The sequence below is a fragment of the Tenrec ecaudatus genome, chromosome 2 (assembly GCF_050624435.1).
Source record: "Tenrec ecaudatus isolate mTenEca1 chromosome 2, mTenEca1.hap1, whole genome shotgun sequence".
Classification (NCBI taxonomy): Eukaryota; Metazoa; Chordata; class Mammalia; order Afrosoricida; family Tenrecidae; genus Tenrec; species Tenrec ecaudatus.
The window spans coordinates 197508550-197532218 of NC_134531.1; the positions used below are offsets into that span (position 1 = coordinate 197508550).

General features: G+C 39.7%; 1 protein-coding gene and 1 non-coding gene across 2 annotated transcripts; both read left to right on the forward strand.

Annotated features, from left to right (window-relative positions):
* Positions 1-9256: 9256 nt before the first annotated feature.
* Positions 9257-9413, forward strand: LOC142441794 (U1 spliceosomal RNA). Its single transcript, XR_012783129.1, has one exon. It is a non-coding gene; the product is annotated as a U1 spliceosomal RNA (small nuclear RNA).
* A 1473-nt stretch (positions 9414-10886) lies between these two features.
* LOC142440308 (olfactory receptor 2T29-like) lies at positions 10887-11834 on the forward strand. Its single transcript, XM_075542781.1, has one exon. The coding sequence runs from the start codon at positions 10887-10889 to the stop codon at positions 11832-11834; it is 948 nt and encodes a 315-aa protein (XP_075398896.1).
* Positions 11835-23669: the final 11835 nt, after the last annotated feature.

The following is a 23669-nucleotide window of genomic DNA, read 5'->3' on the forward strand; positions in this document are numbered from 1 at the left end:
GTCAATTCTGCCCTCCCCCTGCATGCCACTAAAGACTGTCGACCCAGTGATGCAAGGGCATACTCAGACTCCCCTTCCCCCACCTGGGGGTCAGCCCTCCTTCCCCTTCACCTACAGACATGCACCTATGTTCTTCCTGACTTGAACATTCCCTCTCCCCTCTCCTGCTCTGCCCCTCCCATCAGTAAGCCTCATCCCTCTGACAGGGCTGCCAGGGAACCTCACCCCAGATGCTCATGGCACCAACTCAGCAGGCTGCAAGCCCCCACCCCCTACCATTTGATCCCAGCTGTCCTGAGGTGCCCTCTGGCCAGGTGACCTACATTATACTTACCTCGAGTAGGTGATGATTGGTTCATTATCACTAGGCCAGCTCTTAAAGTGATTTTTTTGTAATAGATTTGTCCAGTGCATTAGGACATTTAATTTCCTAACTGCTGTTTCCATGAGCATTGATTGTGGGTCCAAGCAAAAGGAAATTCTTGAGCATTTCAATGCAAGGATTTTCTCCATTTATTATGCTGTTGCTTATTGGTCTAGTTGTGAGGATTTTTATGTTCTTTATATTGATGTGGAATACATACTGAACACTGTAGTCACTGATGTCCATTGATAAGAACTTCAAGTCCATTACCATTGCCCACCACCAATTTTAGCAATACGGGGGTTGGCAAAAATGAGGAGGAGAGAAAAAGAGAAAAGATGCTCACATTAGTTTGCTCTTATTTTAAACAGATGGTAATGTTTTAGTCTTACAGCGATAATATATTACACTTATGCTTCAAATGGGAGTCCTGTTGTCAGGTAAGCCTTGTACAACCACAAGGCTGTCAGTCAAAGCCACCAGCTACTTCATGGGAGAAAGATTAGTCTATCCTTTCTATATGTATTTGTGGTAAAAAAGGTATTGGTCTTGAAAAATTCCATCATATGATTTCCAGCTTCATTTCTACCATCAAGGTCATATTTTTCATATTTATTTTCCTTCCTCTTTGTTTATAGCTTCTGTATTACTATCACCAATAATTATCAATGCATCTTGAGTGCATCTTTGATCAATTTCAAAGTGTCTGATTCAAAATGTCCAATACCAGTCCCGTTCAGCTCACTAATTCCTAGGATAGCTATCTTTATGCAATCATTTCATTTTGAAAACTTTAAAATTTCCTAGATTCATACCTCATGCATTCAAAATTCCAATGATTAATAGATGTTTGGAGCTGTTTCTTTTCCTTTTGAGTTGTGCCCCATCAACTAATGTAGGTTTGAAAGGTTTTACTTCAAAAGTTTTCTCTGTGTTGAGAAAGCAGCTCTTTCTCAGTCATATTTTGAGTGCATTCTGACAGTACAGTCTCAAAAGTTCACTGCTATTGAGTCCATTCTGATCCATAGCCACTCTATCCTACAGGGTAGAAAGGAGTCGAAAGTCCAGTGTTTCTCCCACAGATTGGCCGGTGGTTTGGAATTTGGACCTTCAGGACCACAGTTCAAAGTGTAACCCCTATAACAAGTTGCTGTTCCTTTATTCTAACAGGACCAGCTGCAGAACCTGCACGGTTTCGCATCAGAGAAGGTGTGTGTCAGGGTTTTGTCCTCTCACTGTAAAAATTCAAACTGTGTGCTGAGCAAATAACCAGAGAAACCAGATTATATGAAGAATAATATGCCATTATCATTAGGGTAAGGCCTATTAGCAACCTTCAATAATCAGATGAAACAACCTGACTTGCTGAAAGTGAGGAGGACTTGAAGCACTTGCTGATGAACATCAAAGATTATAGCCTTCAGTTTGGATTACAACTCAAAGTAAAGAAAACAAACATTGTCACAACTAAACCAACAGGTAACCATGATAAATGGAGAAAATATTGAAGTTGTCAAGTATTTTGCTGCTTAAATTTCCAATTAATGCTCATGAAAGCAGCAGGGAATAAATCAAAAAATGTATGGTGTCTGGTTAATCTACTGTATAAGTAGGCCTAACCCTAGGCCTAACCCAAGTCATGATAATTTCAATAACATCATATGCATGTGAAAGCTGGATATTAAATAAAGAAATCTAAAGAAGAATTGCTACATTTGTATTAGCTGCTATTGAAGACTATGGAGGTTACTGTGGGCTACAAATCTGTCTTGGAGAAGGGTTTCATGCTTGGCAAAGTGCAAGGGCAGCAACAAAGAGGAAGATGCTGAAAAAGATGGATGGACACAGTGGCTGAAACAATGGACTTCAGTATAGAAACCATTTGGAGGACAGTGGGGACCCGGGGATATTTTGTTCTGCTGTACACAGGGTCGCTATGCATCAGAACCAACCCAATGGTACCTAACAATACACGCAAATGACACAGCATTGCTCTGTTTACATATAGGGAAGCTGTGCGAAAGGCACAGGGCCAGGCTGTGTTTTCTACTGTTGTCCTTATGGCTACTGACCTGAAGATTCTGACAATACGGCAAGAAACAACTCAAGGCCAGTGGGTATGGTTTTCATTGCGGTATACATCAAATGACTAATAAACTTTAATAAATTTTAAGATGCAGGAGAAAAGAGTTGAATGATTAAAAACAAAAAGCCATTCATTCTGATCCTATAGGGCAGACCCAAACTGCTTCACACAGCTTTCAAGGATGTAAGCATACAAAATACAGAGATTCCATTTCGGGTCAGAAGAGTGCTGTGAATTGTTCATTGTTCAAAACAAGGTCATTTTTTTAGAAGAGCACATCTTTCTCCCACATACAAATGAGTTTTCACCACCAACCTTTTAATTCGTGTGCCAAACATAGTACCACTGAACCCCAATAAAATGATGTTTTAAAAATCTTAGTCTTCTCACAGCACCCTTTGAAAACTTCTACTCAGCTATTTTATTTCATCTTTTTTTTGTTGTTTAAGTATAACAATTAAAAAATAATAATTTTATTGGGGCATAAACCATATATCATAGTATTGTAAGTCCAACCATGTAAAGAAGATTTGGACAATTATTATCACCACAATCCATTTCAGAACATTGAACAATTATTTCCTGTACTAAGTGTTATTAACTCCCCTTTCCCTCTAAGCTCCCGGGCCCTAACCACAGGAACCCATTATCAATTTAGTCTTTTCTTTTACCACAACTACTCTACATTTGAGAGCAAACTTCAGTCTCCTCTCACTTCTCGTGGGCTTTTCATTCTTTCCCATCTTTTTCACAGCTGTTTAGTTTCTTCATGTGTCGTATGTTTGGTTTCTTCACCTGTGATGTCTTTCTTGCCAGCCCTCAATCTGTCTTGTCTTTAATCATTAGTGTTCAATGCATCGAATCCATTGTTTGAGATGGTCTTTAAATTCAGGTTGCATATACTCTTGGTTGTACTTTGGTTCACGTTGACTTGTTTGAATTGCCTTCCTCTGCGTATTGAACTTGTACTAAGTAATCTACGATCTGTGCCATATCTGACCCTGGTTAATCTCTGATGACATTGACCTTCTATCTTTCCACAAATATAATTGTTTTGATGCCTGTGTATTTCAACATGTATAGTCAACATTTGTGATTATATATATATATATATATATATATATATATATATATATATATATATATATATATATATGAGAGATAGGAGACAGAAAGCTCTAAGCAGATAGAAGAAAAAAAGTCCCAGCTGGAAACTTTGGAAGTGGAAGGAAGTCTGGAGGGATAGTTTCAACAGCCTAGGATAATTTTAAATCAGCAGGCAACATACCTCTAGGCTGATTTTAAACTAAAAAATCAGCAGATCTCATGACTCTCTTTGGTGACCCATTACCTGTTTACTACTTTGTCCTTATTCATGCAAGACCCCAGCATGGACAGAACATAATGAGGTTAATGATTGAATCTGAGCAATGTGACCAGACCCAGGATTGGTCCATTCATAACCTGGCGACCCAGTCCCCACATCTGATACAAGCCTCTAGACACTCAAAGCTCTACCTGCTGTGCTGGGTGCTTTTCTTTCCTATCTGAATAAACTTTGCTTCCCCTAGCCATTTGTGGTCTGTGACTCTGTCCTTTGGTTATCCTAACGAAGGACCCTGGACACTCCAAAGCAGGTACAGCACTAGGAAGCTACCACCTTACAGCCATCAAATGAATTTTCACTCAATGTAACCATCTAAGAGAAAATAGAGCTCCTCCTTAGGGTTTCTGAGATTTACAATCTCAGTAACTGCTGAATTTGTAGATTGTAGTCTAACACTAATCCACTATGACACGAGGGGCCTTTTCTTATGACTGATCTTGCAAAACTTTACTATGAGATCTCCAGTGTCATAACTATATCATCAAAACCATGTTTTCCAACTGCTGAGCTTTTTTCTTTGTTTCCAGTGTTCACATTCCAATCACTAGTAATTGTCAATACAGATTTGTATTGGGGTTTTTTTCTTGCTGTTTATTGTAAGCTAAATGAAGTTTACAAGAAGATCATCATGTTTACATCCAACAATTCACGCATATTGTCTCTGAGCTCTTCCATGGCAAGCCTCTCCATGGACTGTTGCTTTTCCCACTTCCTCCTAGTGTTTGCTCTTTCCATTACTCCCTCTTTCTTTATCCTCCGCACATGATCCTTCAGTGAATGCTGCCTTTGGATCTTAAGTTCGGCACTAACCAATAAACATGTTGGTGCGTCAAATGTTAGACTTATTCTGAGTATATTTTTCCAGTTGATTCCAAAAATAGTACCAGTTTCCACTTATCAGCTCTAGTTTTTAGATACACAACATAAGTCATATCACACTCTTCACTCTGCTGCCCCATGGAAATAAGGATATTTGTTGTAGTGTCAGCTTTGCTGAGCTAAAGGGAGTGTATGTTGGCTTCATTTAAAGTAGTTTGTGCTCTACTAAGAATTTGGATCAAGTTAGACTTCACATGATGCATCTTGATCCAAAGATATAGTTAGTGCAAATTACATGAACTTAGAATCTTTTCCAATTATTAGTTCACCTTTATTAGAAACCTAATGGCAGGCAGTTACAATTTGTAATATTAAAAAGGGGAAGAAATAGAAGTTCTTATGCAATAAATAAGTACCCCTGCTGGTGCAGTGGGTTATGCATTTGACTGCTAACCACAAGGTCAGTTATTCAAGCCTATTAATCACTCTGCAAGAGGAAGATGAGACTTTCTACTCCCGTGGTGGTTTACGGCCTCACCAACCAACAAGAGAGGCTCCATTCCATCTTAAAGGGTCACTATGGTCATAATCAATTGAAAGGTAGTGAGTTTTGTATAATAAATGTAGGTGTAAATTTTCTGAAACCAAAAATAAGTTTGTTATCGTTGAAACGTCCTTATTAAAATTAAAATGATATTCTTTTATAATGTGGCACAACCTCACTACCTGACCACAGAAGCTCTTAAAACTTATAAAGATACTGGGGCTCAACCTCACCTCTAAAACATTTAACATGAATTATCCATTGACTTCTATATATTCAAATGTGCCCTGAAATCCTTACAGAATAATTTGAAGAAGAAAAATATAGATCTTCAAATTATTTATGAAAGTTACTATGAAAACTCAGAGGGCAGTTGTAGCCTGTCCTTCAGGGTTGCTGGGCATCACCATCTGCTTGGTGGCAGTGCGTACCTCTGTCTCAGGGAACTGGGAGAGAACAACAGGTGCACCTTCTATGACTTCACATGAGCTTTCAAGACCCCCGTCACTACTGGCAATGGTAGGAGTTAGGACACTGTCATGTGAACTGTTTTATACTCATTGACCATGGCAGCCCTGAGACTATGCCCTTGATCCTGCAGGCCCATTAACGCATTCCTTTTAAATATTTTGCTATATCTAAGATTTTTCATAACATTGCCCCCTGTTCCTCCACCACATGCATGGATCTATTTGTAGTAATGTAAAGTATCCAAATACACTGTTCAGTCTGCTTTTTTTACCCAAGCATCTATCTAAAGATCACCACTATTGCAGGATTGTGTATGTGACATTATTTGCTTCTATTTTCTTTAAATTCTTACAAACTTCCCTGCCTCTATCATTTTTCCTAATCTCCATCTTATTGTACATTGCCTTCCACTTCACCCAACTTAACTACTGTCTACCTTTGAGCACATGACTTCCCTTCCCATCCCGTTCCTGGTAAGCACCAATTAATCTTCCTTGTCTTTCTGTAGTTGACTAATTTTACTTAACATAATGTTCTCCAGGTTTATTCATGTTACGTGTTTTGAAGATTCATTGTTAATCTTTAATATTGCATATTATTCTACTGTGTGTATGGACCAAGTTTATTTCTCCATTCATCCCTGGACATTATCCCTAATGGGCATTATCAATACACAGTGACTGCTCGTTTGATCAATTTTACCATGTAGACATTAGTAAAAACTTCATTTTTTCAACTTTGTTATTAGTATTTGGTACATAAATTTGAATAATATTCATATTATTTACCTTATAGCCATAGAAATACTATCCAATAACTAACGGTGTCATACCTCAAGCTAGATCTTGAAATGTTCTTTTCATGGTTAAGTTAGAATAAATCAATATTAGCTCTTTTTGCTACATTTATCTTCTGATGATGCAACAATTATATATTAGGTCAAGTATGTTGTTCACATATACACATACATCATTTACTATATCCTCCACAACAGCCCTGTGAGGAAGACCTGTGATAATTTATAATTCGTATATGAAGAACCAGAAACTCCGGAAGTACAACCATATGGCCATAGTCTCACAGTAAGTAAAACTCCAGTGTGGGTTCAAGCCTAGCTTTCTTCAGCCACCACACCGCTGAACAGCAGGCCTGAGTGTGACTTTCTCCCCGCTGAATTTCAGCTTGGCCTTTTGACACTTCTCAAAGCTGGCTTGAGCCAGCACACTCCCCAGAGAACCCACATTGTCTCTCACTTGGCAAGCGTGTATATTTATTCTGTGCTTCATCGTCTTTACTATCAGAGATACTCTGGTCTAAGGTGAACTGGCAGTGTCAACATTGCCAAGATCATGAGCAGTAGAGGTTTTTCATGACACACAGAGCCTAATCCCTCACTTGATGAGCTCCAGAAAACAAAAGGAAGTGTAGACAAATCAGACTCGTACCCACGAGCTAACAAGGCCGGACTGACACCCAATGACAAGGTATTGAGAGGCAATAGCCATTGTTTCCAGACTCATGCTCAGGCGTACATGAGTTTGAAAAATTCCCTACTGCTCTGTATTCATTGTGGGTTTTTGAGGTTATTATATTTGTGTGCAGTCATGTCATTTTTTACTTCCAGCAACAAAGCAGAATTTCCCACAGACGTTCTTAACTCTGAGAGAAGACACCCAGGTCCTTTCTCCCACTGACCTTCTGCTAACCACTGCGTATCACCAGGACTCCTTTCAATTTGGTAATGTCCTCCAAGTGATTTAGATACAAGCATCCACATCTCTGTTACAAACATCATTGGGAGTGGAGAAAATGAATGATAATTAAGTGGATGCTCAGATCCCATGGACAGATTATATTTGATCATTATAGAAAGATCATCTGTCTTATCCACATAACATGCTCACACACACAGTTCATAATGGTGCTGAAATGTTCAGATTCTAGTCAATATCAAGTACTAGTACTAGTCAAATGGAGCAAAAAAAAAGAGCAAATTGTGTGTAAACATAGATTAACTCTTTGCTTCCTCCAGATGGGTTGTAGAGAAATTGTTGGTATTATCTAGACTCTGGAAAGAGGGTCTAGCCAAGCCAAGATTCAAAATTAAGCATCTCTGATTATTCTATAAGAGTCAGAGTATTTTACATGTTGATGGTATATTTATATTCAGTAAGTTATGCTCAATTAATATTTGAACTTTTAAATCCAACATATACTTACAGAGACCAATAATGTTCCACGTCAACAGTACATAAAATTCTCTTCCCACTTACTCTTCTGTGAGTGAACTGAGCTCATTTGCTCTGCTTGACACATGGAAAATATCTCTGAAAATCACTCTTTTCAATCTTCACACTGACAAATCTTACAGTGAGTGGTCACCAGTTCCAGAGTTAGAATAGTTGAAGTCTCCATTTGCACTAGCCACCTTCAGGCCATACAAAGTCTTGTATCTTCTAGCTGAGTTGCAAGACCTCAGGTGTTTGCAGTGGATACAAGCTGGAGTTGAGAACAGAGATTAACATAGCCCTGGGAATTTCAGTAGCACTTGCCAACATGCAAACGGTTTCTTAAGTGTAAAACATCTGAGTAAGAAACAGGTACATAGGATCAAAGTGATTTCTATAATAATATATTTGGTTCAGAGCCCATGGTCTCTGTTCTCTCTTTTACTCACTCTCTCCAGACACATTGAATTTGCATGCTCCCTTATCATTTTCCCACTCAGTTGTTCAATAACCACAGACTGGATACTGTTATATGTCACCCTCTGAGTGCCAAGGACACAGTGGTAAACCAATTCTTTGCTCATGTGGAACCTACATTCTTATGGGCAAGACAGACAATAGGCATATTTACATGCAAATGTATGTTTCATATGATTTCAGGTCATGCTAAAAAGTGGGAAGGAACATAAAACAGAGGTGAGTGCATGAAGACTGCTAACAGTAGTGGTGAAGGAAGGATGCCAAAGACAGACCATTAAAGAAGAGAGTGGAACAATGTGATTTCTCTTTCCTCACACCCCTTCACTGGCGACTCTATTGCTGCTGGTCTTTGTTCCACATTTCCTTCTTACACTTTATTATCTCACCTTCTCTTTTCCTCAACATCCTTCCACATAATTGGCAGCAATTTAAAATTAAATTACGCATTTATTTTACTCAATTTAATAATTGTTGTACTTCTTATGATTTATATTTAAAGACAATTAGTATTTATCTTAAAGGCAAAGCAATTAAAATATCAAGACACCAACAAAAAAGCTTTAAAAGGTTCATTTTGTGCTTATTTATTCCTCATTGTTTTGGGTTGGACAGTTCACTCTTTTTAGAATACAGGTTGTTTTGCTTCATTTGTTGCTTTCTAGGACTAGCCAAGCCCACTTCAATGAGTAAGTGTGAATAATCTGGAAAAATCACATTTAAAAATTTCATCATTAAGTTTAGAATTTCTAAAATAAAAATAACAATCACATTTAACTTATAAATTCCTGTGCAAAATCCACCTTTTGTCAAATACTGAAATTCAGTAAGTTTAACTCAACATTTCCAAAATAATGTTCCTGTAAAAATAAAAGATCCAATACTTGCCTGGCAGGGGAGAGCCCATGATCACTTTGATGGCTTTCCCAGGGCGAGGCTTATGGATAGCACTCCAGATGTGCTAACACCTGTAATTTCCCCAAATGTGGGAAGCTCAACTGCATAATTCGTGATAGCACTGTGTTCACGTTAACAACAACAAAAATAATAAATAGCTAATAAAAGATTCAGAGTATTAATTAGTGTGGTGGGGAGAAACAAGCTTCATTTCAAGCAGTAGAGAATTCTGGCTTTAAAACATAGAGGATTTTTTAAGTACCAGATTTTTCAGAATCTTTAATATGTTAAATAATTGCAAGGATTTAGTAGAGTAAGCATTGTTTTACAAATCTGTAGCAAAATATCCTGCAGAATGCCTTCTTCAATAGTTCTTTTCTGTCTTAATTGCTCCAATTACGTTCCTCCAAGGTGCTCAGAGAAAAGGGTGACAGCTGAATATTCAATACCATGTATCTAGTTTACAGCTAAAGACTGAACAATCAGAATCTTATAGATATTCGGTGCTCTGTTTTTTTTAATGCAGATTACTCAATAACCTATTTTTTCATGTTGGTTTTTCATCACTGCTATTTGTAATTGCTCTATGAGTTACAAATTCTCAAGAACCATATTTCTGAAAAGACATGGTAACAACACGGGGAGGACATTGGGGGTCCCGTGGGAGAATCCCCATCTTCCGTGCATTAGACGTAGCTGTCATCCCGGGCAAGTGCAGGTCATGTGCAGCCACCACCCATCTGTCAGTGGTGGCTGTGTGTTGCAATGATGCTGAACAGATCTCAGTGAGCTTCCAGACAAAGCGGAATAATAATAAAATCTTGATGATCTTCTTCCAAACATCTTTCGGTGAAAGCCCTATGGACAACAATGATCGGCCCCACAGTCAGGCACGAGGAGGGCACAAATCACGGCAGCCTTTGTTCTAGTAGGCGTGTGGTCACCATGAGTCCGGGGCTGACCGGGTGACAGCTATCAAAGAGCAAAAAAATAATTTCTACTAAGGTTCTACAAATAAAGATATTCCTAATTCTACACCAATTCCCTTTTAGTGCCATAACTCTTTCTCCTAAATTACTCTTGCATCATCCCTAAGGAATTATTTAATGACATATCAAAGAAAAAATAAACCAACACATAAGATGAAGTGATAAGGAATATTAAAGAAAGATTCACTCCAGTTGGTTTATTTTGCAGGGAAGAAAGTAACAAGATGGCAGCTTTGGTAGAACTAATCAGGTCCAAATTGATGTCTACTACCCAAAAACTGACACTGCAATTTCCAAAACCAAAACTGTAAAGTCTCCGATGAATCTACTTTGACGACTGTATCATGTGGGCCATAAGAGCCAGTGCAAGTCACCTTCAGGGCCCTGAGGAATATGGTCCTAAATTCGCACACACGGTTGCTCCTATGAGTCCCCTAACAATGGATCTAGAAACCATGCCATGAAGCTTTCCAAATATGTTGAAAACTTTGGAATCACTTAATTAGTAAATATTAAGTTTGAGAAAGTGATTTATAGCAGTGATGCATTTCTAGGGAAAGTAAGGAGTTCTAGTTCTTGTTTCCTTCTGCAGTGCCCCTCCAGTTACAGCCAGTAACCTGAGCTATGGGGCGGAGAAACCTTTCCGCCAGCCCAGACTTCACTCTGCTAGGCCTCTTCGCTGACTCCCAGCATCCTGGTTTCCTTGTTGCCCTTGTCCTCCTGATTCTCATGGTGGCCCTCACTGGGAACTCCATCCTGATCTTGCTGATCTGGGCTGGTACCCACCTGCACACCCCCATGTACTTCCTGCTCAGCCAGCTCTCCCTCATGGACCTGACGCTCATCTCCACCACGGTCCCCAAGGTGGCGGCTGACTTCTTCACAGGACACAGAAGCATCTCTCGCGTTGGCTGTGGAGTCCAGATCTTCCTTTACCTGATGCTGGGAGTTGCCGAGTGTGTTCTCCTGACCCTCATGGCCTTCGACCGATACTTGGCCATCTGTAGCCCCCTGAGATACCCAGTCTTCATGACCCCCAGGGTCTGTCTGCAAATGGCTGCCAGCTCCTGGGCTGCAGGGGTTCTTGTCTCTCTGATGCACACCATGTATGCCATGCACTTTTCTACCTGTGACTCCAGGAAGATTCACCATTTTTTTTGTGAAGTCATGGCTCTTCTGAAGCTGTCTTGTGAGGACACTTCCACGTATGAGAAAGTAATATTGGTGTCAGGCATTGTTTTTCTTCTTATTCCTTTTGGGCTCATCCTGACTTCCTACATCCTCATCTTCCTCACTGTTCGCCACATGAACTCCCTTAAGGGCAAGAACAAAGCTCTGGCCACCTGCTCCTCTCACCTCGGTGTGGTAAGCCTCTACTTTGGTCCAGCCATGATTATCTACATGACCCCAGGCTCCTCTCTTCCTCAAGAGGTAGACCAGCATCTCTTTGTTTTTGATGTTCTCATAACTCCTACGTTGAACCCCTTAATTTATAGTCTGAGAAATAAGGAGGTGATAGGGGCCTTGAAGAAAGTTTTGGGGAGACAGTTGATAATTAAACAGAAAAGGTGATAGACATTTGCTTTTTTTAAAAAAAACCCTAATTTTTGTATTGTTTTCCCACTTATGTTAACGCTAGTAACAAAAATTAAAATTTGCACTTCTTTTTCTCCACCTCAAAACAAAAAATTATATATTTTTCCTTTTCTTTTTTTTAATTTTCCAATAATGGGAAGTATACCTCAAATGGGGTATAAAATTTAAAATAATACTCACTGTGAATGTTAGCCACAGGTTTGCATAAATAATATAAATTTTAACACATCATATGGAGCATCGATGTAGTAAAACCATGGTTGTCTGCCTACCAACAATTCAGCAATCTTCGTACAGTTGTCGTTTGCTTCCTCAGAAAACATGAATTTTTAGTCTTAAGTCATCAGGTTCAAGTGTGTCTGAGGTAAAGCCCAGTTCACCTGTGGGTTTACAGAATCAGATTTCACTGAAGCAGACTCTGGAGCGTGCTATGCACCTTGAAGATGCAGCATTCACTGCACCAGTGTTCCACGGCACCTTGCCTGGATCCTCAAGGAGCACCAAAAAGGCCGGGTTCTCCATATTTGCCCTCAGGAAAGGCACACAGAAGATATGAATATGCTGTAGCAAAGGGAGGTGAAGACATTCAATAGTGTCCTTCCATCTAGATAAAAGTGTCTGGGGTCCTGAAGGTTTGTTTCCAAATAAGCAGCTGTCTAAGTGAGATGTCAACTAAGTTCGTATGGAAGAAGCACATGAACATCAGTGACCAAAGGATTGTAACCCATAGAATTCACAGCTGAATGAGGGAATTGTATCAGAGACTAAACCGTGAGATTTTGTTTTGCAGAAGGCTATGGAAGACAGTGGAAGCACAAGATATGTTTGTGGGATCTATAGGAACAAGCCTCTGGTGATTGCCCTCTATCCACAATGGAGGGATGGGGAGAAACTGGTCACCAAACAGTGCGTTGGAGAGATGACTACAGAAGATCAAAATGACAAACCTGACTTGAAGGGTTAAATCTTTGTCAGTTCATCTCCCCTTGGATGCATGCTACACCTGCTCTGGTTTTCAACATTTTCTGTATTTTTTGCTTTTTGTTTGTTCATATTGGGGTTTATATCAGATATACTATGTCATTGGGGGTGACTATCTTGAAATTTTATTTTATGTCTGTCTGTTTTTCGGTATATGAAACGCAGATTGACAGCAAACAGAATAAGGGTTTCTGGGGGGTGCGGGGTACAGCGGTGAGGTAACAGGGAGCTGAGATCAAGGAGTTCAAGAAGGAAAAGAATGTTCTGAACCTGATTGTGGCAGGAATTATACAATACTGCTTGATGAGATTGAACTATGGAATGGTATTATAGCTGTATTAACTCCCGATAAAGTCATTTTGGGGGGAAAGTGGGCAGTGGAAAATAAATATATTCCTGATACCTTTGAAGAAGCTCCTGTTTAACAGTATTACCCAAATTGACCCATCACAACATAAATGTCTAGTTTCCTGAACATCCCCCTAAATCTTATGACTTAGACTCTTTGGGAAATGGGTCAAGGTATATGATTTTATGATACCAATGTTCCTTTTCAACCCTGAATTCTATAGTCACCTTTGATTTACTCTACACTATAGCCAGACTGGTTTTTTCAACTATTTCAGCTAATTTTATCAATTGCTTTTGGTTGTTGGCATTGATTGCTTGCTTTCAACCTGGATAACATCTGCCGCACACGCCCATCTATTGAAATGCTATCTCCTTGATGATCTCTCCTTGCTCTTACTTCAGTTTATTGGTTATGTCCTGGTTGCTTTCACTGCAGTTTCCGTCTACCTTCTTACATGTCACTTTTTCTACTTCAGGTACTTGTTTTTTTTCTCCACATGTAACTCGTAATCTTCCTGGGAAACAAAACTCAATCCTTATCAGCTTTAATGTTCCATAGATACTTTTAGACTTCTTAACCTTTAAATAAATGTTTGTGGGTCTCAAATTACTTTAATTCTATTAATATTACTTCATTTAAAAAGGAAAAAAAAAACTCTCTTGTCCTCAGTCTCTAAATATGCAATTCAAGACTCTCAGGAGCAGAATAACATCTAAGTTAGCATAAAATCCAACTCTGACTCAGTTTTCTCAGGTTTAGACAAACTACAAAATTAACCTATGATAATTTCATGTATCTTCTTGTTTATTGCAAAGAGACCTGGTGATTTAGTGGCCTGCTAATGACCATAAGATCAGCAATTCAAATCTGTCAGTCATTCAGCACAAGAAAGTTGAGGCTTTCTGCTCCTGTAAAGATTTATAGCCTCAGAAAACAAAAACAGTTCTGTTCTGTCCTATAAGATTACTATAACAGCCCTCCCCCGAGACCCCAGGACTCAGAATCTATGGGAAAGAAGTCTAAGCACATGGATTTTAACAAGTTTTAGGTGACTCGACATACTCCAACAATAATAAAATCGCAGGGTTTATTTTCAAACCTAAGTTGTATAGTCATCTTCAATATACTCCCCATTGGGCACCTGGGTCTGAATAGACTCAATGACAGTGAGTTTTTGCGTGTTTGTTACACAACAAAAAACATACTTGTACATCTGTAATACATTCCCAAGTATTAACTTTGCATTTAAGTATATTTTAAATATTTATTAAATTATATCTTGGACAGTTTGCCAATGATGAAACTATATTGGAGACCCAAATTAAAACAGAAGAACCTTTTGAAAATGAAGTTAGAGAGTTAATTCAATTCAGACACAAACAAGAAATAAGAACCCTTCATCAAAAAATAATATTAAGTCACATAAAAAAATTTTAGAATCCAGAACCAGACTCCAGCACTCGCCATGGCTGAGAAGAAACCCAAGAAAGGAGTCAAGACTGAGAACAATGATCTTATTAATTTGAAGGTGGCAGGGTAGGATGGTTCTGGTGTGCAATTTAAGATTAAGAGGCATACATCACTTAGTAAAATGAAAGCCTATTGTGAATCACAGGGTTTGTCAATGAGGCAGATCAGAGTCTGCTTTGATGGACAACCAATCAATGAAAACAGTCACACCTGCACAGTTGGAAATGGAGGATGATGATACAATTGATGTGTTCTAGTGGCAGACGAGAGGTGTCTTCTAAAAGGGAGCCTGCTCTCTACCTCCAGAGCTCTTTTCCTACCAACCAAGAATCCATTCTCAACAGAAAACCACAATTAGATTCCACCACATCATGACTACTTCTTTCATTTCCACTCGCCATTCCTTTACTGCACATACAGTAACTGGTGCATGTGCGCAGGCATACTGTATTTTCCCCTCTGTTTTGATGTTTTACTAAATGGCTAATGGCATAGTTTGATCGCATCACGTGGAGATGGGAGGGGATACTGGGTGTTGTGTGAAAACCCTTCGCCGTTAGCGATAAGCTTGTTCACCTCTTCTCTTTTCAGTCCAGTGTGTTATTTTGCTCTCGCTGTTTAACAACAAAAATAAAAATTTAAAAATCTATACATGCCTTGTCTGATTTGAGATTTTTAATGTTCTTCATTTATCGTTGTAAAATGAAGGACAAGTTTTTAACTTTCTTGTACAGAGCTGTCTTTAATAGGAGTAAATTACTCTCAAAGAAATGAAGCCTAGATAGTTTTCCCTACAAGTCAAGTGTCTCATTATTTAAGTAAACTTCTTGTTTAAAAAGAGAGAGAGAGATTTACAATCTCAGAAGCCCTACAGAGGGTTAGTATTAATTGGAATCAACTCAGTAGCAGTGGGTTTGTAATTATTTGGAGTCAATTCTATGGCAGTGGGTTTGGGGTTCTTTGTAATAAAAAGTGATATCAACGTTTATGAGGCAGTCAGGGTTTTTTGCACAAAGATACTGAATGTATTAATTTAAAATTCATTAATGAATTAAAATTAATTCAATCATAGTTTTCACATGTTAGTTAATAAAAATCACTTAGTGAATGTATTTAATATACATATTCTACGCACCATATTACAAAGGGATTTCAAATAATTGTGGAAAACTATAATTGAAACATAATGCTGTAGTACATACATACAATGGAGGACTACACATCGCTAAAAAGCAGTGATGGACGTACAAAGCATATCACCACATGAGAAGAACTGGAAAGTGCATGTTATAGACGCAGTGAGGCCAAAAGTTAACGCCACGTCATTTGATCTCCCGTCTGGACCATTTTAAGTGTGTTCTAGTTTTTAATATTTCAGCTTTCTTTGCAATTTGCAAGATTGTTTCGGGGGGGAAAAGAGTCAGAGGGAAGATTCTATGTTTTAAATAGATGTGGGTAATTCAGAAAACAGTGATGGGACTAGGTGGAAGTCATAGTCCTTGTGAACTATGACAAGAACTGCATGTTTAATTCTTATTAAATGGGAAGCCAATTGAGTAATTACATAATCTGACTCTGAGGGATTGGGAAGTCAATTAAATAGTTATAATATTTGAGATGGGAGATGATGGAAATTTGAACTGAGGTGGATGCAGTTTGCGTGACAAGGTGCTACTCTGGGTATACCTCATCCCTTTGTAACATTTTGATTAACCTGTGGGTGACAGTCCTCATTGCTGCTAGGCTTCAGACTAAAAGCAAATAACAAGGAGTGAGTTATAACATTGCAAGAACACAGTCTGTCCCCGATTTTATATACCTCAATACAAAAACATAAGCACCACACTAAATTAAGCAACGTACTATTAAAAACCCCAATGGCTCAAGAAAGACATGATAAGAGAAATCAGGAAATACTTCGATATGGACAAAAAATGAAATCACATCAGATGAAAATTTATGGAAGATAAATCAATAACTTCTTTATGAAAGACCAAAACAAAGCTTATTCCTATGAATCTGAGGTTCAAACGGTACCAATTTCTCAAATTTTCCAAACTATTTCATCCACTGCTTCTCCTTCCCTCACTACACTTCAAAAGCCACTGCACTATCTTACAGAACTCATTTACTATCTCAAAAGTAGATTACATGATTGCGAAAATTGGAGAGTCCCAAATCCATGGGTGGGGGATCAAGTTGGAAACTTCCCATGATGCATGTTGCTGCAAGAGGTGACAAAGCCAAATTGGCAGACCAGATAGCATGATGCTGTGTCACAGGCTACAGAGGTTTTTGGTTTTTGTTTTGTTTTTTAAATCAGGTTATAAGATCTCAAGTTCCCAGAACTTAACAAACCAGATGCAGAGTGCAGAGAAGAGATAAAACAGCTAGAACCTTTATATATATTGGATGTAGACCATAGTCTGAAGGAAATGGCCCTTTCTCAAGAAATGTGGTGCATGGATGAGTGGGAAGGTAATAAACAGGTAATGTGTCACAACTTGGCTTGCAGAAGGCTATGGATGACAATGAGCCTCAAATGTATTTACAGGATCCCGCTTGAATTAAGCCTCCAGAGAATGCCCTATGACCACTGACCAAGGATGTGAACACTCTCCATATAGAAAACATTGCAAAGTGGATTTACGCAGGTGGAGTTAGGTTAATATTTAACTTTAACACCTTATCATTTGTTCTCGCTTATGGCCCACTTTAAATCTGTTGTAGTTTTTATTTTCTGCGTTCTTTTGGTCTGTGGTTATCCTCTGTTTTATTTTGTTGTTGTTGGAGGTGAAGGTTTTGGATGAATTACTTCTTTTTTTTTCCAAACCATTTTATTGGGAGCCAATACGGATACCATATCATTCCATATTTCAATTACATCAAGCAGTATTGCGCCATTGCCACCACAATCAATTTCAAAACATTCCCTCTTTCTTACACTCCCTTGATCAGCTTCCCTTCCCCTCCCCTCCCCCACCGTACACCCCAGGAAGCCGTATTCTACTTAAGGTCTCCATAGGATCGTCGATCCTGGGTTTCTTATAACAAAAAACAGAAAAGCATATAACAAAAATTCAAGATGGCTACCCCCAATGACAAAATACATCTTCAATAAACGTCAATACAAAAGGGGGGAAAATGCACACGCACAGAATACGTTGAAAATCTAATCAGGCTTAACACGTATCAAATGGGGAATCAAGTGGCAAGGTATCAACCATTCAAGTCAGGTTTATCATTTTGATCTCCTACGGTCATCTCTCCAATGCACTCTGTTTGGTAATCAGTTTCTTCCCGTCCCTTCATTATGGACACACTAGAGGGAAATCCCAGGAGGATTATTTCCTGTGCAGATGTCACCAATGTTTCTTGTGCTTCCACTCTCACCCATAGCTTTCTTCAACCCAGAATCTCACAATTTAGGCTCTGATACCATTCCCTCCTTCGGCTTTGGGTTGTATGGTTTATAATACTTGGGTCACGGGTATTGTTGTGCTTCTTGCATGTAGACTTAGTTGACATCTCACTTGGATAGCCGCTTATGTGTAAACAAGCCTTTAAGACACTAGGCACTATTCTGCCTCATATCTGGGAACCAACTCATTTCTTCACCACACTTTTCTACATCGCCAGAACCTTTTTGTTCCCTTCCTGGGGTGAGGACTGATGTAAGAATTAACTGTTCTTAAATTGAAGCCAGGATTTAGTGTGAACCCCGAATCCATTTCTGGATCTATGTTTTCTTTTGGTTTCTTTTTTATTCTGTCTTGGCTCTCTTAAAAGACACGGTTAATTCATGGTACAGAGTCTTATCAATCATCTCCCTAGATCATAAAGATGTCCTAGTCCTAGTCCCTAGGACTAATTTTTAAAATATTGAGAGAGTGATGTGGGGCCAGTGCAGGCTAACTACATATCGTAATACTTGAATTATTCACTTGTGCAGAATAAATCCTTATGTGGGTGGACACTATTTATACTAATAATGGGAGTTGGTTGTTAGGGAAAATTTACAATAATATTCACTGAGAATGTCAGTTATAGTTCTGCTGGAAAAATATGCCTTAATACCACATAGAGGACATCGATGCACTAAGTCCATGTCTCCCCATGTACCGACAGCTCAATACACTGGGTATTGCAGTTGTCTGCTTCTTCAAACACCATGAATTTTCTCTCTGAAGTCTTTGGGTTATAGGTATGTTTGAGGTTGGGTTAGTCTGAGGACATTAGAGAAACAAATCCACAGAAACTCATATGCATAAGGGAGAGTTTTATATAAAAGGTAAGTGCATATCAAGAAAATAGCCAAACCCAGTGCTGACTAAGCCCACAAGTTCAATATTAGCCCATATGTCCCACACCAATCCACAAAGTCCTCCTCCATCTCACAAAACACACACAATGATGTCGACTGAAGGAGGAAAGCCAAATCAATGAATGTGTAAGCATCTCAGCATTGGCAGGGGCCTCCACACTACTACTCCAACACTCAGGACTGCATTGGGGTAGATCCATGTGGCTTCTCCTCAGGGATGTCTTGCAGGAAGTCAGCCTTGCCAGCTGAAGCAGGGAACTGGCTAGGCAGCTGCATCCTGGTCCAACCATCAGAAATCAAGAGACCTAAGAAGTAGAAAGGCGAGGCTCACTGAGCCCTTTATCTCTCCGCCCTTCAATTAACCCCACATGTGTTTATCAGTCAGGTTGGCACAATAAACTTTTAACTTTATCAGAGGTAGATATTAGTTCACCTAGGGAATTCCACATCAGATCCCTCTGGTGAGGCCTTTGGAGAGTGTTGTGTGCCTTGAAGGTGTAGGAGTCAATGCCCAGTGTTGTATGGCACTTGGCCTGGCTCCCCAGGGTGTGTCCAGAAACCCAAGTCAGGGTAGCTTATTCAGTGTTGCCCGGTATACTCCCCCTTAAGGGTCTTAAAGGAATTTTAGTCATTTGCTCCCAACTTGGAGGTCAGTCCCTCCTTTTCTACCAACAGTCATGCACTTGTCTTCTCCCACACTTGTCTGTTCCCTTTCCCTGCTCCTGACTTATAGCTCTCATCCCTCTGACAGGGCTGTCTACCTGTCTGCAAGTACCTCATCCTAACTTTGCATTACAGTCTCTAACTGGCCAGCATCCCATCCCCCTCCCTTAATAATATCATCCCAGCTGACATGAAAAGTCCTCTGCCAAAGTGACCTTCAAGTTATATACCTTGAGAGGATGCTGTATGGTTCATTGTCACTAGTCAGGCTCTCTGGCCAGCAAATGGGATTCCTTACAAGCCTGAGCTTGTGCCTGTCCTATTGTTTGTCCCTACAGCAGCAGAATCATACAGTATTTGTCCTTTCATGATTGGCTAACTTCACTCAGGATAATGTTTTCCAGTTCCGTCCATGCCATGAGGCATTTCCTGGTTTCATCTCTGTTTTTAGGGGTGCACCGCATTCCAGTGTGTGTATGTACCCTAGTTTCATTATCCAGTCTTCCACTGATGGGAATTTAGGATGCTTCCAACTTCTTACTATTGTGAACTGTGCTGCAATGAACATGGGAGAGCATATGTCTGTTTGTGATCTGTCTCTTATTTCTTTGGTGTATATGCTCAGGAATGGTATTGCTGAGGCATATAGCATTTCTATTGCAATCTGCATTAGGAATTGTGATAACGCTTCCCACAGTGGCTGTATGTATTTACAAGCCCACCAACAGTGTATAAACGTTCCAAAGAGAACCATGGATGAGCTGAGACAGCAGTCAGTATAAGATATGAAAATAATAATTATTTAGAATTTATAAAGGTCCCATAAGGATGGGAGGGGAGGGAGGAAAAAATGAGGAGCTAATACCAAGGGCTCAAGTAGAAAGAAAATGTGTTGAAAAGGATGATGGGAAATATTTTCCAGATTTTTTCCAGCTTCTGATATAAAACACTATATCAAGATTGAAAACCCGAGTTCCTGCTTTCTTCAATCTGTCAACAGCCCCCAAGCAAGGCTCTTGGAATGCAAAGGTCCTGAGTACTCCAAAGCACTGGGTGGGGCTTATCTTTCAGAGCTTTCTTTGCAGGCATGTCCTAACCCCATTTAAAGATCAAATTTTAATGGCTCAAAGCAGGGGGGTTACAAGCTCTCTATTTTGGCACTTCCCAATAATCATTTCTATCCATCATTATATCAACAATAATGAGCAGAAGAAATTAATATTGACAAAATTGAATCAGCCGCTAAACCAAGTTCTTAAAACAGTCAAGTTTAATTCTTATTTAGCTTATCTTAAGCTTTATCTAAACTATTCTATTGATAGAAAACATGGGATTCAGTCTCTGAGAGCATCAAGCCAGAGCCAGTCTCTCTGACAGCCGTTTTGACATTCTGTCTGCCATTTTCATTCACCAACATGGTCTCTGAGAAATTCAAACTGCAATTTCAACCTCTGAGCTCAAAATATACATTAATCACATTCATTTTTGCCATTTCACACAGGAATAGCCTAATGGTGCAACCAGACAAAATAATCAAAACATTAACTTCCCATATTCTTTCCAGAGAACAGCATGGTAAGCTGCATGTCCATATCTGACCTCTGGCTAGCCAAAGAAGAAACACTACTTACTGTAAGGTCTCTCTCTCCGGGACTAGATTTCAGCCTCGGTCCTTGGCTCCGCGCGAGAAAGGTTTCATGCCGAAGCCGGGCTCGTGATCCAAGTGAATTTCATGAAAGTTCAAAGAAGCATCAGGTTTTACGCGGCACCCATAGGATTCCTTTGACCATGCGGCCTGGCAGAGACTGCTCCGGGACACGCAAGGATCTCTCCCCTCCCACGGAGATGACCAGACCACCCAAGCAAGACCCTCTCCCTCTCGGTTCCTGACTTCTTAAGGGTTCCCAGGGGAGGCGTGGTGAATGACTCCAGGTCGATCCCATTGGTTGAATTGCAGTAACCTGGCCCAGGTGGGCTGCTCCAGGTGTAACACCCATCTCCACCCACTGGCGGGAAAATCCAGCTTTGTCCTTTGCTGGTTCTCCTGGGCATGCGTAAATGGACTTCCCAATTACCTAGGCTAAGCTACCTAACAACGACCATGAGGTAGAGGTCAAACTAGGATCCTTTCTCCATCTTTTCATTTGTTTCTCTAATACCCTGCTCCCAAGGTACCCTAATGTGTTAGTCGGGTAGACTAGAAAAACAAATCCAGGGAGACCCATATGTATATAGGAAAAAGGTTTATATACAAGAGCAATTGAATATTGAGAAAACATACCAGTCCAGTTCAAATCCAGTCCATTAAGTCCAATATTAGTCCATATGTCCGATACCAATCTATAAACTTCTCGTCTGACTCATATAACATGCAAGGACGCTGAATGCAGGAAGATCACAGGCCAGTGGGTGGGAAGTCTTGTGGATCCAGTGGTGGTATAAGCTTCTCAGCACTGGCAGGGGTCTCTACGTGGCTTCTCCAGCTCAGGACATTGGTAGTTCCATGTGCCTGGTCAGCTACAATGTCTCCCAGGGAGTGAGTCTGTGTCTTGCCTCAAGTGAGCTCTTTAATTCCTTAATGCCTCCAAATGAAGTCATCAAGCTATGACCTGGTCAATAGGCCAACCTCCACCTCTTCACTCTTAATCCTCTCAAATTGACAACAGATTATGTACCTACCAGAGCAACAAAATGTGCTTGACACGATAGATATGGAGATTGTTATGAGTTGTAAGAGACCCCAGTAAAATATATTTTTTAATGAGTTTGAATCTCTTTACACCTTCTCCAGAATTTGATCTTCTCTGTTCCTTGTGTTCTTTTAAAAAAAAATTGGTTATGAGTCAGAGAGGTGTTATGTGATATCTCATGATTTTCTTTATATAAAATCCCTGATAGATAAATCTATAGATACAGTAAGTGGAGGAGTAGTTTATTAGGGTTATGACAGGGGCAGTTGGGGGAGGGGGATGTGGAGGTAAACCAAATGAGTACAAGTGTGAAAACTGCCCTACAATTGATTGTGGTGATGGTGGCACGACACTTTAATACGTTTAAGCCATTGACCTGTAAGTGATGTGAAATACATGTCAACAAAACAGTTAATTTGGACAATAAATTAATAAGTATTTGCCCTTAATACCCAAACCTCAATAGTTAATATAACTACTGAGGTACTATAACTGCCCATATAGATATATGTAGCCCAGATATAAGTAACATGTGTGGCTTACATTAAAATGGTAGTAGGACCTAAGGGTAACTTACTAAAATTTATATACTTCCCATAATTTCCATTAGATCTTCTTTCCAATGTATATTTTCCCAATGTTATACAAGGTACATTGCAAGCATATCTAGCTGAGCCTCTCTGCCCCGACTCATTCTATATCTTTGTCACAAGTATTGTGTACAGGATCTACTCCAGGAGAAGAGTCGGAACTAAGTAAGGATGTAAGTAAACTTCAAAAACAGAGGTCTAAGTTGTATATCCCCCCACAGAAGGGTACAGGAAGGGATGATTCAACCAAAGTGCAGCATAGCACCGACAAAACACATATCATTCCTCTAGTTCCTGAATGCTTCCTCCCTCCCACTACCATGACCCAGTTCCACCTTACAAATCTGACTAAACTAGAGAACACACCTTGGAACAGGTAAGAGTTCCCAACACATGGCATTCAGGACAGACAGACCCTTCAGGAGCAGTAGTGGAAGTAGTGATATAATGAGGGTAAGGGTATAGTCAGTAAAGGAGCGGCGGGAGGATGGGGAACCCACCACAAGGTTGGATATATAGAGCCCCCAAAAGGTGATGAATAACGGACATGTGGGTGAAGGGAGACAATGGACAGTGTAAGATATGAAATAATAATAACAATATATATTTGATCAAGGACTCACAAGGGGGGGAGAGAAAGGGGAAGGAAGGGGCTTATCTCAAGTGTTCAAGTAGAAAATATTTTGGAAATGGAGATGACAACATATGGACAAATCTGCTTGATACAATTGATGCATTGAA